General features: G+C 46.4%; 1 protein-coding gene across 1 annotated transcript in view; it reads left to right on the top strand.

Moving 5' to 3' along the window:
- The first annotated feature begins 3,403 nt into the window (after positions 1 to 3,403).
- Positions 3,404 to 16,508, top strand: part of AFAP1L1 (actin filament associated protein 1 like 1) — a 69,162-nt gene continuing 56,057 nt past the window's right edge. The window contains exon 1 of the mRNA XM_083481947.1: positions 3,404 to 4,188. Within this exon, the coding sequence (XP_083338073.1) occupies positions 4,161 to 4,188 (28 nt within the window). The 5' untranslated portion in view covers positions 3,404 to 4,160. The remainder of the gene's footprint in view (positions 4,189 to 16,508) is intronic.

Here is a 16,508-nt window from a genome sequence, read left to right as displayed (position 1 = left end):
ACAGAGGAAGGGCTACAAATAAATTGAACAATGCAAACACTTTCCCATGGACTTGGGTAACAATGTTCAGCAGCAAATAATGAAGAATTAAGAAATCTAGTGATGCGGTCCTGGGATACTGAGACAAGACAGTGTTTTCACACAGATTTCCAAAGCTGTATACTGCACACTTTTACTATAACCTGCAAATATAATCATTGTTGATGTTGCAGTTCTAAGAACTCTTTAACAGGGGAACAGGCCTCACTAAACTCTGCAAGACTTTGAACCAACTATAGGACTGCACTGCTGCTCTGTCTAAATTCTTCTCTTAAATATATGGATAGCACAGGTACTTTGTGCACAAAACACTTGGGTATATTGTTACTTACTTTGTTGAGATCTGGACTGGAACTTGAATTAACCACATGGGCTCTGAAGCACAGTACATTTCCACGATGTTTTATTTTAAAAATCACGAGAATGGTTCCTTTTGCAAATTATCAAGTAGCTTCTATGATGGCATACTGCAAAGTGTGTGGACAAAGGATTTCTAAATGCTAGCCCATCAGGAAGATCTGCTGTTTGTTACAAACATAACAGCGGGGGGGGGGGGGGGACCTTAGTTTTAGATATGAGCTGCTTCCCTCTAATAATACCTCCCCTGAATGCACTCATACACACTCCCATACCATTAGCTCTACTATTGGGATGAGGTTCTACTGCAGCACTTTTGCTCTGTTCCCTTTAGCTTCAACTCAGAGCGGAAAGATTTATATGGATCAATACAAGGAAAGAGTCTCCTGCACTCAGACAAAAACGAAGCAGGATAACAAGCCCCATCAGCGGAACAGGGTTGCTTAAGAAGCAAGGCAATATATATTAGTCATTGATTACTAGATAAATTAGCACTTAATGGGGGCTTATTAAGCCATGGTGAATGGAATAAGCCAGAGATGGGACACTGTTTTCATTTTGAGGGCCACATTCCCTACTGGGCAACCTTCCAGGGGCCACATGCCAGTGCCGGGTGGGGTCGGAGGCAAAATTGAGCAAAGCAACAGGTGCAAATGTGATCTTTGCATGATGGCTGTCTCAAATGTCTACACACCCCAGCTTAATTGCAATGTGAATTTGTCTTAAGTTTTTCAATTGGATCAAAACCGGTTTGGAAAATGCCTCAAACAGCAGTATTTCCCCAGAAACTGCAGCAGAGATCTGGAATGTGGCTGATGTTGTGTGCACAGTTTCAAAACCATAGGGTATGAGCACAGGGGAAACACAGGGAAATGGCAATGTGTATGCAGCCAAAGACCCTACCTTCCCTTGCTAGTTCTAGGGTTGGCGTACAAGCACCTTGAATCAAAATATTAGTCTCCTGAGAAATCCTCATTCTGCTGGGAACATTAGCAAAATGAATCCAAAAACCAGTGGCTAGCAAGACTCTAAGAAAGCCAGTTTTTCATGTAATACATCTTTTTTGTGTAATATAATCTATTATTACTTAAACAGGATGGTGAATAAAACTATTGCAAAGGAAGAAAAATGCAACTGAGAACTTTTAACTTGACAATCTGACCACTGAGAACAGTCATACGCACCTGTAATTAACATCAGGCTTGAACTTTTACCCTCCAGTTCTGATTCATGGGCCAGCAGGATGCCTGGACCACCGCCTAGCCTGAGGGTGAGGTTAATAGGATTGGCCACAAAGTGAAAAAGCTTTCAAGGTTGTGACAAGCCATCAAACAAATTGGGAGACATGATTTGGTGAGCCTACACCAAGCTGAGTGGTCATTGAATCACATCCCAGAGGTATGGTGGTGGGTGCTTTCTTTTGGTAAAAGGAATGAATGAAAAAGAACTTCTGAAGCATTGCACTTTACATGGGGAAGTTAGAAAAACTATGGTTTGCCTCTAATGTAGCACTAAGTTATGCTTGTGCAATAGGACCCCCCCCCTCCCTCCATACACCTTCTAAAACTGTCCTGGGTCCCCCCCCCCAACCTTCCAGAGCAGATTTGGCAAGGATGCAGGGCAAAGGAAGGCGGGTGATGAAAGTTGAAGCAGTTGAAGTTGAAGACCACCCTGTGAAAGGAAACTATAGATTGTCTATTCCCAAATACTCTGACTTTATTAATTATTTTCTATTAGTATTTATCAGTTGGACAAGGACACACTCTTTTGGCCCTGAACACTAATATACCTGGCCATTCCTCATGAATTGCTCTTGGGTTCACCATCAGCCCATCTAATTTTGCTTCTGTCATCCAGGAGATCCAAAATGGAACAGTGTGTTCATATCTGATGGAGAAAATGAGTTACCGTATTTTTCGCTCTATAACACGCACCCAACCATAACACGCACGTAGTTTTTAGAGGAGGAAAATCCGTAGGCATGCCACCCGTAGGCATTCCCTCCATAACACGCACAGACATTTCCCCTTACTTTTTAGGAGGAAAAAAGTGAGTGTTATGGTGCAAAAAATACGGTACTCTGTAGAGAATTGTCTCCATGTTGGGGGCAGCATGACTAGAAATAGCAAAACAATGGATAAGAACAAGAGAGAGTGCTCTAGAGCCGTGCTACCAACAACTGGGGATCACTGTATTAGCTGAAAAATTAACAAAGCAACCTCACACTGGATATCAGAAACAGGCAACTTTATTGAAATATAGTATCTCTTTATAACATACATCACATAGCAGGCATCTGGAGAGAAGAGGAAATTTTAGAACTGCCTAGGAGTGATTGTAGTTTAGTTCACCCTGTGCATTTTCCTCCTGTGTGCACAATGCCTTCTTGCTTAAGAATCACATTCAGAAACCTATAGAGAGTGGGAGAAAATCCTCAGAGCTGAGAATTTGACAGCACCAACGTGGAACTGTGTTATGGTCAAGACTTACCCAAGAGGCATCACGAACTCCAACAAAGCTTTATTTGGAATGAGGGATATTGAAGAAAACTTAAGAAGTGCTGTGATGACACTTTTAGGTTTGAATGTTTTATGTAGCTTTTCCCCAATAAGGTCCCTGTGAAGAATGCAACATCGGATATTTCTCACATCGTCATCCTGATCATGACACTGACTACTTCATGTGATATGTCAGGAAAGGAATTACATCCTTCCTATTAGAAGCATTGGTGGATACTCTGTGGAGAATAGCAGTGGAGTGCAGGGAGGACCTTGGGCAGGGGGAGGAGAAATGGCTATGCTTAATCAGGCTCCAGGGTTCTAGGGGAACCTGGACTACTTAATTTACTTTTCACATTGGTGCCAGTCAGGTTTTTTTTGTTTTACTTCACCAAACTCAAAGTGCTGCTCCATGGACCAGAGCCTGTCTGCAAGCCATTGGCTGCTGGTCTCTGGTGACTCCACCACAGCCCAGATTGTGTGGGTTGTTTCAGGACCAAATATGGTACCAATCCATGGCACATTGCAGGGGATGATGAACTGCCAGTCCACCGCAGTTTGAGAATCACTGACTTAAGATCATGCAAATTTTTTTTGAACAGCACAAATGAACTTTTTGGACTGCCTATTTCTTCTTATTTGGGGTCCGGCTGCCCATTAAATAAAACAAAGAAATGGACGCAAGGCTACCCTAGCATGAGGGGGAGAAAGAGAATTAGACGAGTAAAGGTGCGTGTGAGCGTCTGTGTCTGGGGGGCACCAATCGATGGGGCAAGAGAAGACCAGGGAGGTGCCCACGTGAGCGCAGACCTGGAATTGGGAGCAGCTGGCTCTGCGAGGCTACTGTGGCAAAGGATTTGGGGAAAGCCAGAGAGAGAAAGGCGGGCCTTTCCCTTCAGCCGCGCTGTCGAGGCTGCTGTCATTGTATACCGATGGCCGCACCTGATCCGGAAGGGCGGGGTGAGCGCCTGGAGCCGAGCCCCCTGTCCCAGCGGAGGCTCGCCCAGCAAAGGGAGAGGAGCGGCGCGTCCTGCTGGAAGGGCGCTAAGACCCTGTATCTGACGCGGAGGAAGCGGCGGGGAGGGACTGCGCGATCTGCGGGAGCCGGTTTAAAGGTTGACGTTTGTGTGCCGGAGGAGCCGGGCGCATCCATCTGGCTGGTCCGCGCCTGAGCCGAGCGCGCTCGCCAGGGGGGCGCAGAGCGAGCGTCTTCTCCGCGGAGCGAAACGGGCGCCACGAGAACAGCCGCTTCTCCTTCGCCCATTAATGCCCTGGATCATGGACAGGCTCAGCGGTAAGCAGAACGCCCAGTGGCGGCTGCCTGTATCGATCCGGTCGTTTGGATCTGGAGTGGGGCTGGTATGCTGGGGGGGGGGGCTCTGATCGGATTGTCGGGGGAGTGGGCCCGCTTGCTCCGGATGGGGCGAACACTTGTTGTCGCGTAATTGGGAAGCTGGCGAGGGCAGGGCTCTCGAGGGATCCCCTGGCGGGGCGAGATCTTCGGTTTATTTAGCCCTGTAGCGTCAGCTGCTCCTGATTGCCCGGTTCCTAGGGGAGATCTCCCCATGCAAATAAGACCTGTTCTCTAGAAAGCCTCGCTCGACGGAGAGTGCCGTATTAATTCATGCTATCCGTCGCGGCTCGCGCGCTGCTGATTTGTGCCTCGGTCGATATTCTGATCAGAAGATGAAGCATGCCACGCCCACGCGTGCTCACATTCACGGCACGTTCCGCGTGGGGATGTACCATTGTGTGCTTCAACGTGGGGTGGGGCGGAGAGAGGTTAGAAATCGATAGGGCGGGGGACGTGATCGCAGTTTTGTTCCCATGGAGTAGTATTTGGAAAGCTTAAACGTGGGTGGTCAAATGGGATTCTGATCTATATATTTTAAAGTAATCGTGTGAGAATATTCGTGGGACAACTTTAGATCTATGGTGAAAAGCGCTTTTGCGTGAGATAGAATTTAAAAAAAAGAAATAACAACACAAGCTAGATGTGCGCGCCCAAAATGGTTAGTAAATGGCATTGTCTTAATGGGGCTTTGTGTAGCCCGGGCGCTTGGAGGTGGGCGCGCACGGTTGCCAAATTGCGCTGGAAGAATCTGCTTGGCTCCCTCCAGACTTCATTATGTCTTCACTGTTACTCCACCGATAGAGAGGATGACCTAAGACCTAATGTAAGAACGTTCTTGGCCAGGAGGGATTGTTGTGTTTACTCCCCATGTGCAAGACATCACCGTGAGCTGTTTAACTGTGAACTGTACACACACATCAGCATGCTCTCGGGCCCCATCCTGTGCGTGTCTCCTTGGAAACAAATCCCACGAGTTCACGGAGACTTACTCCCAAGTCAGCACGCCCTGGGTTGCAGCCTTCTCTGTTATTAGGCAGTATTCTGTTGAGAGAAGCCTCTTCTCTTCGATGTGGAGGAGAGGGGGAAAGCTGATGAATCACTTTAAATAGACTGTATCAGGACATATGTGCTTTTAAAATCTCTGCATTCTTTTGGAGAGGCATTACTCACCTTATAGTGGCTTAGTGGCTAAACTGCTGGACTAGGAACAAGTTGACACAGGTTCAAATACTTGGCCATGAAGTTCACTGGGTGACTCTGGGCCACTCTCCCCTTCCTTCTCTCAGCCTAGCCTACCACACAAGGTTGCTTGTGAGGACAAAATGGGGGAGGAACAGCCTTGCAAGCCACCCTGAGCTTCTAGGAGGAATTATCAAAGTAAAAACAGAGTAAAAAAATCAGCAAGTAACTGTTGGGTACACAAGGGTCATGTTGGAGATGAGTTTGTTTTTGGTAGCACCAAAAATCACAAGAACCCACTCTTAATCGATCTGTTTAGAGTTGACTCGAGCACGTGGCGGTCACCACACCATGTCAGTTGATGATGCACAAGATTTGACTTTTGACATGTGTCTCCCCACTTCAAGCTACTCTCTGAAGATTGGAGAAGAGGCTCTCTTAAGAATATTATGTGGGTGGGCAGGGGAAGGACTACACCATGTGAAAAATGAACAACATATTTTAGCTGCAGTTCACTTTCAGCTTTGTATTCTTGTTATAAAAAAACTGTGCCTAGACATTCCGTTGTTGCAACCATTACCTAGGTTTAAGGTGCCATTTAGCTCCTAGCTTTCATATCTCAGTTTCTTACACTGGCCAGAGTCCCTCTCTCTTCCTCTGTGTCTCTGGGCTGGTTTTTCAATGCTACCTTTGTGGTAGCTGCATAAGGAATGGCATTCAAGCTGTTGGTGCTATGCAGAGAGGCACTTGTGTGAAGGCCAGTGTGGGCAGAACTCAGCCAGAGTTGACTTCTAGAGCACTGCTCTTGACTTGGAGTGAGTGGCTCTTGGACAGCTCACTGTGTGGCTTTCTAGAAGTCTGTGCTTGTGCCTCCCGTTAGCTTCCACCCAGTGAATACTGCAGCTGTGGCTACTGTCCTGAACGTGGCTGTGCAGATCTTCCCCTCTTGTGGCCCTTGCTTATTCCTGTGCAGTTCTTGACCTGCTTTCAGTACATGCAGGGAAAGATAAGGAGAGGAACAAAGCAGGAAAGGAGTCGTGGCAGGAGACTCAACACACTTCCTCATGACAAAACTTATTTGCAGGTGCAGTTGCTTTGCAAGCGCTAATGTGTTGCGGCCTGGTTTCTCTTGGAAGAAAAACTAAAGGAGTCTTGCTTCTGTCCACAGTTATGGACAGAATGAAGTGAACTGTAACTTTTGCTTTGAAAACTTGGGGGGCAGGTCAGTAATGATAGTAATATGTTTTCTGCGCTGTGTCACAAGTGTGTTCCTCTTGGGCCCCTCATTTGGAGAGCATCTGCAAGCAATGTCTCTCTGCTTCTCACCTCTCTCTCTCACGATGAAGTGGGACACTCGTGTAGAGTGGAATCTTAACTGTTTGTGTCTGGAAATGCTATGTATATCTCCTCTATATACAGCGAACACATTCCAGCAGCAGTCTGGGCAGCTGGGGCAGTCTCAGTAAGGGGTTTTTTTTGCTATGATTTGTGGCTATAAATAAACCCTCTTCTGCACTTGTCCACCATAGGCTTTTGCTGAGGGCTGCAATTTTTTTAGGGTGGAGAAGCCTCGCTAGACAGGAGGGAGAATGCCAGTACCATCCTGCCTGCAGGGCAGGGGGTGGCGCAGAATGGCTGGAGAAGCAGGAAGGAGAGTGAACTCCCCATTTCCAGATCTGCCCTACAGAAGAAGTGACAGTGTGATCTTGGGACCTGCAATGTTTTAAAGAGTTGTGGAAACTCATCAGCCCATTGCAGATCCTCTGAAGGTCAAGGGTTCTCCTTTTTCCTCCATGTAAAAGGATGGGTGATGCTTCCTCTATGGAAACGAAGTGATCTCCTCCCCACTTGTAAGTGGTTGAGCATTCGGAGGCCAACCCATGCTCTGCTTGGGGCCTGCATCCTGTTACTCAGCCAGCTCTTGAGGCTGGGCAAAGGGCTTGGCACTGCTTCATCCTCGCATCCCTCCTGAAGCAGGAAGCATTTCTGCTGACTCTTGATAAGGGAATGCCTCTTGCAATGTTTTTCTTGGGAATTCTGACTGCCTTGCTTCCCCAGTGGGGGAACTTGTTGAGTGCTGAAAGCCACTTCTGAAATATCATGAGCCAAGTCTGCAGATAATCATGTGCATACTTTGCTTAGAGGCAACGAACCTGATGTGCATATATTGTTCATTTTTTAATTTAAAAAAAGGTCTGCTGTCGAAGCGCAGCTAAGACATGGTACACTTAGTCCCTTCAAGCATGAAGAAAGTGGAGCCAGCCCACAGGGAAAAATCTTAATCTTGAAATGCATGATCCACTTCATGAAATATAAACACCGAAGAACATAAAGAGTGGCCTAGGTTTGGTGCTTTCATCTGTAAAATGGGACTGAATATGCCCTTCATAATGGCGAGATGCAGGAGCAGTGTTGGGGACTTAAGAGATTTGAGGCATGGGCTCATAGACATAAGTTTGCACGTGCTAATTTGTTTTGTTTTTAAACAAAGTTTACGTAACACTTGACCCTAAGAAAACCTGTAAGCAGTTTAGGAGAAATACTAAATTTATCAGCAAAAACAGTTTAAAACAAGTTATAAAAGCACTTAAAAGATAACTGAAATTAGAGCAGACTAAGAAGAGATTAAAACATGTCAATATCCACGTGTCTGGCTAGGCTTGCTTAAGCAAAAACGTTTTAAGCAGGCACCAAAAGGAAAACAGTGAAGATGCTTACCTGATGTCAATAGACAGGGAGTTCCAAGTTTAGGTGCTGCCCCACTAAAAGACCCATATCTTACAAGTGTGGAACGAGTATGCTGGGGCACCTAGAACAGTTCCAGTTCCTTGGGAGGGACAGGACGGTTGAACAGGCACATGTGGAGTAAAGCAAACTGCTCCCAAGCAAACCGTTATCAATTGTAGCACCTTAAACTTGGTGCAATAACAAATCAGCAACCAGTTCAGATCTTTTGAGCAGAAGTGTTATATGCTGACAGGGTCTCCTGGAGCTAGGAGAATAACTGAGCTGTGCGGCTGAGCATTCTCGATTTCTTAATGATTCTCCGAAAGAAAGAAGGGAAAGAAAAGGCTCCAGGACTGTGTTCTTCAGAGTGAGCAGGAAGACTCTCATCCTTCTTCCTTACCCTTTCCTGCACACCACCTTAACCTCCCAAGTGATGGTTGTCAACAGAAGTGCAGTGGGGTGATGGGGGGCGGGGAGGATTGGCTGAGTTTTTTGCCAGTAGCCCAAATGTGATAATCTCAGCTAAAATGCCCTTATTGTCTCCTAGAACTTTGAGTTCCAGGGTGCAGACGTGTAGCCTGTGATGCGGTTTATAAAAAAATCTATTGTCTTAATACTTTTCAGACTATGCTGTCCCATCTTGCCTGACAGCTATTTAAATATTTACAGGACAGGAAAAGGGATTCCATACTCTTACCAGAACCCACAAATCTATTGTTCAAAATGGCTGGGGGTGGGTGGGATAGCTGTTAACTCAAATTCAGATTTATTTATTTCTGGGTCATTAGCCCTTCAGTCCTGAGAGATATTCCCCTCCCTCTAAAATATCGCAGCTTTTGCTGTCTGTGTACTTAATTGTATCTCCCATTTCCATAGAAGCCAGTTGGCATCACTGTGGATGAATGAGCTAAGCATTTGAAACAGGCAGACCTCGCCTTTGAAAGTCATGCATTAAGAAGAATAGACTGTGGCATCTTTTAACAGTACACCCTGATGCTAAGTCACTGTGGGTGGTTATTCAGCTAAGTTTAATTCAGAGTAGATCTGTTAAAATTAATGGACCTCACTTAGCCATAGTCATTAGTTTCTGCAGAATGCTGTTGGGTCCCTCCAGACTGGTGGGGATATTTGTGTATGTGTGTATTCTGCAACATGTCGTTGATGCAATGATGGTGGTTCCACTTTATTAGTTGTTCTCCAGTGCACCTCAAGGTTAGCACATTTTCACCCACAGGAGCAATCTTTGCTATAGCTATAGCACAACAAAAATGGAACAAAAGCAACAACACTCCTGGAACATTTGTGGTATGAAAAGTTATAGGATTTTAGCAGGAAACTATGGGAAATGCACCAATTGGAAGCAAATTGTCTGCCTGAAACTTTTGCAGGCACACACAGTGTTGAAAGCACAGTTATGTATAACTGTCTAGATACTATCATGAGCACAAAACATCATGAATGCACAATAAAAAGTACAACTAGAGCAGCCCATTGTCTTTTACTTGCCTTCAAACAGCCCAAGGTTCCACACCCCCTAAAAACCCTTCTGTGACCAGACTTTCATACATATTTTTATTTGATGTTGACAAGAAGTCGGGGCCCACATATTTTGGGTGGCCTTGGCATCTGGCCAACATGTTGTGGTCACCATTAGTCTTGTCCCTCCCTTGAGTCCTCTGGTGTGCACAGAGGATGTGGAGGAAAGGGAGAGTCATGTCTGTGATGCCTCCAAACTGCAGAACAGAATTAAGTTGGCGATGAGACTCTTTCTGTTGCCTAAGTCTCAGGCATGGCGTGAGAAGTGGAATTCCATCTGGGAAGCTATGGTGGGAGTGGGCTATTTCCTTCATGCCCTGCTTGTGGGCTTCTCAAGAGGCATGTGGCTGGCCACTGGGAAGCAGAATGCAGGACCAGATGGACCTTGGATTTGATCCTGCTGGGTTTCTCTTGCAGTCTTACCTGTCCAATGATCTTTTTAGAAGTTCTGAGTGCATCCAAAGTGCAACAGAAAGTCAGAGGTGAGGGAAGGGATGCTTGCTGAATGGTGGCTACAGTGAATGCCTTTGCAGATCCTTGCTGAGAATGATTGGACGTGAATATTGATCCGTCCATTACAGCCCTGGTTCTGCTAGCCAGTTGCCACTCACTTCCTGAGCATACTTATAGATTGTAGCAGAGTGGAGACAACTACCCGCTCCAGTTTGTATGAGTTGAAAGGTCAGCCTAGGGGTGTAGCTAGCTGCTCCGGCACCTGGAGTGGCGGGGGTGGAGCAATCCGCCCAGGGGGGTGGTGCAGTGTGGTGCGCTGCCCACGGAGTCTGCCGGGCGGATGCAAGCCCCACACTGCCGTTTCGGGAAGTGTGGGGCCCCGAGCCATCGTGTCACTCCCAGGAGAGAGACGTGGCTTGGGCGCACTGCAGGCCAGGCCCCACGGTAAGTGCCGACCCCCACACTGTGCCATTTTGTCACCCCCTCAAGGATGATACCTGGGGCGGACTGCACCCCCTTCCTACGCCCCTGGGTCAGCCCCGAGCATGTGACTAACAAGACCATAGGTTATGGGAAATCTTGTCTGCTGCAATGGTGCATTTGGACTCCTTGGGTGCTTAAACACCCAACATGTTAGGAAAGAGGGTGACCTGTTTAACATCAATGCCAGGGCTAGTGTGGCTACTCTGACCAACATTATTCCCAGACTCCCTGCAGGTGCTTGCAAGCTGATTCCAAAGCTTGGCTACCTGTCACTTTAGTTTTGGTACGCAGCCCTTGTGTGAGAGATGTCTAAGGACCAAAGGGATGCGATCCATGACTAGCCATCTTGATGCAGATAGTGAAGAGGTAACTCGTCCTCCCTCACCACTGTTTCCTCAACCTAATTTCTCCCCCAAGGTCTGTGAGTTACAGTAGAGAACACACTGTGTGTTATCAATATACCCTCTGATTCCCATGGGTGCATGTGACGGAACCCACAGTGTGGTCAAGTGCTGTACAACAACAGACTTGTAAAAGTTGTATTCCTGTCCACAGCACCCTTTGCTTGTACAGTCAGGCCCTTTAGTATTTCAGTTGTTTTTTAAAAATATGTTACATACCAATTTTCTTCCTGTTGCAAAGTCCCGTGTGTGTGTTTTAACCCAAGAGCCAAGCGACATAACACAGGGAATCCTTCAGTTCCTTGTGTGTGATCACTTCAGACCAGTATGCAGCCTGTGGGTCTGCCTTGCCACAGAGAAAGGGTGACATTGGATTGGGTGGGCGGAATCCTGAATCATTCTTGATCTTCTGCCTAAAATCCACTTTGGGAATTCCACCCTCTCCTAAAACGCAGCCAAATTCAAGGGTGTGTGTTGTGAAAGAGGGTTGGGGATGGGATCACCGCACCCCCAGCTGCTACAGAGAGCAGCCCTCCCCTGCATTGCTGCAATTCTCTCTCTTGGCAACTGAGTCACTGCAATGGAAGGAGAATCAACGCAGGGGCAGCTCTTTCTAATACGTGGCAAAGAAGGAGAAGACATCTGAATGTCAGCTGCTGGAAGCCACAGGAGGGGAGACTACACTTGTGCTTGGGCCCTCCTTGCATCAGCCACTATGAGAACAGGATCCTGGGATACTAGACTGGCCTGATCCAGCAGGCTCTTGTTTTGAGAAGGAACTGAGACCATTTCCCCGATCTCTGTTTTGCCCTATTGTGGGGTTTGGGGTTTTGAGTAAAGGTGCTCACCCAGGTCCTGTGGAGGAAGGTGAGCATTAAATGGAGACCAGATTCCTCAAAGTGTTTGCTTCCCTCCAGCCTCGCATTCTCGTGGATGGGCTACCCCTTGCACAGCCCTGTTTGCATTTAATTCATTTATTGTTACACTTGTATCTTTCCTTTTCTCCAGGGAGTTCAGAGTGGTGGGCTCTTAATCTCCCCGTTTCATTCTCACAACAACCCTGTGGGGCAGGTTGGGCTGAAAGACTGTGTCTGGACTAAGTTCAGCCAGTAAGCTTCATGGCTGAGTGGGGATTTGAACTCTCATCTCCCAGGCCCTACCTAGTCCAACTACTGCAGCACACGGCATCTCTACTGCCTAGACCAAGCCTGAGGATTTTGTGGCCCTCTAGTTGTTGCTGTTCCCTTTGCCCCTGATCATTGGCTATGCTGGCAGGATCTGATGGGGATTGTAGTCCAGCAACACGTGGACAGTCAAACCCTTGAGTTTGTGACGCCCTTCCTTAAAGACCTGCCAGAGAATTCCCATCCAGTTTTTGCCTCTGATTCTGTGCCTGCAGACCTCAGGGTATCCAAACCTTCATCACCGCTGTGCAGATGACATGAGTCACATCACCACGATTCTGCTCCTCCTCTGCCTTTTGCATTCTTCCACCAACGCTGGAGCATGAGGCGTGCATGGTGCAAATTATAGTCATTTATATGTGAGAGCAATTTATCTTTGCTATCAGCTGTGCTTAGATAGGAACAAAGGAAATATGGAAATAAGCCCAGACATAATTGAAAATCCAATGTCAAGATATAGGCAGAGGAGGGAGGGAGCTTGTGGGCTGCTCAAGCATTGCTTTCTGATTATTGTTGTAGCTGCTGCCTTGTCAAACAGACCAGCCACCGCTTGAGCTTCCAGTAGCTTGACTTTTTAGCAGTGGAAATCGCTGAATTGAAACCAGTCAGCAAAGCTCCAGCCAGGGCCCCCTTTCCATTTCCACACTCAGGCCATTAGTGACTGATTCATTCTCCCTCAGGATGCTGCGCAATCTAGTAGGGGGAAATGGAATTGATCTCTAGAGCTTGTGTAACTTGGAAACAACAGTTTCCAGAGGGAACATGTGGCTTGATGGCAGGGTGCCAGGTGCATTTTGCACCTAAAGATTCTCGATTTGCAAGCATTTCATTTTTTAAAAAATACAATTTTTATTAAATTTTCTGTTTTACAATTTAGAATATTCATTTAAACAACCTTAAAATATCAAAAACTTCCCTTCTTCTCTTTCCATGGTTCAATTTGCATAACATAAATCCCTGCACATGGTACCAATATTTTTATTATAAACACCAAATTAAACATGTATCAACAGTTTCTGATAAAAATGTGATATTGACAATGTGTCTCTTATGTGAATTGTGTATTAGTTCATGCTTATCAAAATAATAAATACAAAGTGTTGTCGACCCCCCCACAATGGCTACTAGACATTCTGTTTTGGCACCCACAACCCAGGTCCCAGGAGCCATTTGGCTCCTAGCTTTTCTATCCCAGTTTCTAACACTGCTTGATGGACGTGACTGTTGCCCATCTGCAGTAGGTGACGGGGGCAGAATTTCTTGTTCATCTGCTGAGAACACAGATAAAACAGGATAGCTCAGCTGGATAGAACAAGGCTGTAGGCTCGATCCCCATATGGAACAGCTGCATATTCCTGCATTGCAGGGAGGCTGGACTAGATGATCCTCAGGGTCTCTTCCAGCTCTACAATTCTATGACTGGCTTACTGAACAGCTACAATAGGCCCTTTTGGCAACCAAAAATGTATATTGAATGGGCTTCTCGCATGTTGTGTTCAGTGATGAGTGCCAGGCATAAAACTCCAAGGAAATATGCTGAATGACAGAATATCTAGATTTCTGCAGCTGACATCCCAGATGTGTTTTGCCCTTCACTTTAATAGATCTGGGACTGATCCTATAAACTGTTGAATGTGCACTGTTGCAACTGGAGCAAAAATGGCATGGTTGCTGACCACGCCTTTGGGCTAGCGCTGGGACTCAATCCTTTCCGGATAGTACTGCAATATTCTTATGTGGTCTTGTATCATCGGAAGCACCATGACTGAGGAACCGTGCAGATTGCATCCCTCTTAAAGCTCAGCTAGTTAGCCTGCCCACCCGCCCCCACTGAGCTCCCCCCTTAGAAGAGAAAGTGGGCAAGAAGATGGTCCACAATGGGATATGCAGGGCAGGTACTCAACCAGGGTCAGTGTTTCTAGGGCACTAGATTTCCATCCAGGGAAAATTCCTATAACCTTGTTCAACAGATCTGCACACAAGTTTCCAGTGTTACTGCTTGTGGAGAGGTTAGAAGCTAATCTCCCTAGCAAAGGATGGGCTGTATTGACAGGAAGTGCCGTCACAACCTGTGGCCTTGGTGCTGCACCTGAATATCCAGCAGTGGGTGGAAATGGAAGGGCTGGACTTGGCTTAAGATAGAGAGACTGTGTGTGTGCTCTTGTCCTGTTCTCACTCAGCTGAGCCTGGAATTATCAAATGGAGTACAACTGAGGGACTTGAGCACTCCTTCTCTTTGCATACTCCACCACCATATGGTGAGACAGGGGGAAGTCTCTAGTTACTACACAGCTGTTGCAGCCATCCAGGCTTCTGTGTGGAGAGCCTCTCTTAACAGATCACATTACAACGAGCCAGCAGAGCCAAGGGGGTAGCCATAGGGCAGCTCACACCCTTTTCCCAAGTTGCTGTGACAAAAGGGCTATGTGGAACGTGTGGTCTCTGTGTGGGATGCCCTGTGCTGCTCAGTCATATATAGCAGAAAAGAAAGATAAGGAGGCTTCGGACTCCTGGTGGTAAACTGTGCAATGGAAAAGGCAAGGATCTTGAAGTGGTGGCATTGCCCTAACTTGAAATACTATGTCAAAATAAGTTTCCAAAATTATTCCTTCTGGGATTTGGAGGAAATGGAGATTGGGGGGGGGGGGCAGAGAATGAACAGAAGTCACTTCTGACTTCAGAAAGTTTGTGAGTGTGTTTTAATTGGGGCAAGTGGAAAGAGTAACCCTCAGGCAGATGCTTCCTAAAACTATGGAATAAAGGATGTGTTTTGAAGAGGGGTTCTTGAATTTTGGCTGGCCTGGATATCCAGCCACTATTTGAGGTTGGAGACTGCCTTGTCCCAAGTCTTCTGTCATACACAGAAGGGACCAAGGAAGCTACCTTATAATGAGTCAGACCATGAGCTAAAAGAGGCATTGATGCCTTTCACTGATAGAAATCTTAATAACCCCCCACAACTCTTGACATTGCCCAGATACCTTCAAACCCATTTTCACAGCATGAGAACTAGAAACCAACTTTTTTAAAAAGAAGAAAAGAAAGATGGGATACTATTACTACATCCTGTGAGTCTCCTATACTGTTATGCTCAGATTCTGGGTCTATGTGTATACATTGCTTTCTACCCCAACAAAAGCATTTAGTTTCTGCTGAGCACTTCATTCCAGTTTTTCCACTATCTCACTATCTTCTGCGTGGTCTTCATATCAGCCTGTGTTGCCACAAAAGAGTTCTGTTTTCTTTAACCTTTTGAAACCTAAGCAATCTCCCCACATTCCTTGGGCTTCATTTACTGGGGGGGGGGGAGAGAGACTCTAAATGTAAACATGATTCAACACTGCATGCTTTTTGATCATAGACTCTTCCTACAGTGGTTTAAACCATGCAGATGTTTAATCCATGCACACATGCTGTCAAACATGCCTTTGCTTCTAGGTTGGGGTGTCTGGACTTTATTGTACTTTTTGTTGAAGTCTCTTGCATCAAAAGCAGTAAAAAAATTGGATTGCTTCAGAGATTTCTCTTAGTGTTGACTGTACACTTCCACGCCTGTTTTCACAGACATGAGAGCTAGAACCTGGGGCATGATCCAGTCAAAATGAAGCATTTTTTAAAGTGGTCAGTTTCCAGAGTTAGGCATGTACAGCTGAAATCAAGTGAACTTTCAGTGGAATCCTATGCATGCCCAATCAGAAGTGGGCCCGAATAAATTCAGCGGGAGTTACTCCCAAGTAAGTGAGTACAGTGGTACCTTGGTTCTTGAACTTAATCCGTTTGACTCCTGAAACCATTCGAAAACCATGGGGCGGCTTCTGATTGGCTGCAGGAGCTTCCTGCACTCAAGCAGAAGCTGCTTCGGATGTTCAGGTTCAGGAGTCGATTTGTTTGACAGGTAAGCCGGTCGAGAACCAAGGTGCCACTGTATATGTTTGCAGTCCATACTATAGCAGTACTGGAGAGTCATAGGATAAGACTGCTAGAATGCAGCAAGTCAGTATAATTAGCCAGAGACTGCACAAGTCAAACCTCTAACCCAGGTTTCTGGTGGTACTGGATAACATTTAAGATACCAGTTCAGCAGGCTGAACTAAAGTAATCCTGATGAGCTGGGTGGAGCTCTTGTTTTAGATGCTCTGAGGAAGCATCAGCCGGAGCAGGATTTCCTGGTATTGCATCCAGGTTCTTGCAGTTCCTGTAGTGGAAAGATGTTTCACTCGTGTCTTGGGAGCTGTTGGAGAGCTTTCTAGCTCTTGCTAACTCTGGGAAGCTGTGGCTCTTTGGCTCTTGCTGTGCC

The sequence above is a fragment of the Podarcis liolepis genome (genome assembly GCF_965112155.1).
Source record: "Podarcis liolepis genome assembly, chromosome: 2".
NCBI lineage: Eukaryota > Metazoa > Chordata > Lepidosauria > Squamata > Lacertidae > Podarcis > Podarcis liolepis.
The sequence above is the reverse complement of the archived record's forward strand: the minus strand, read 5'-3'. Positions and strand labels throughout refer to the sequence as shown.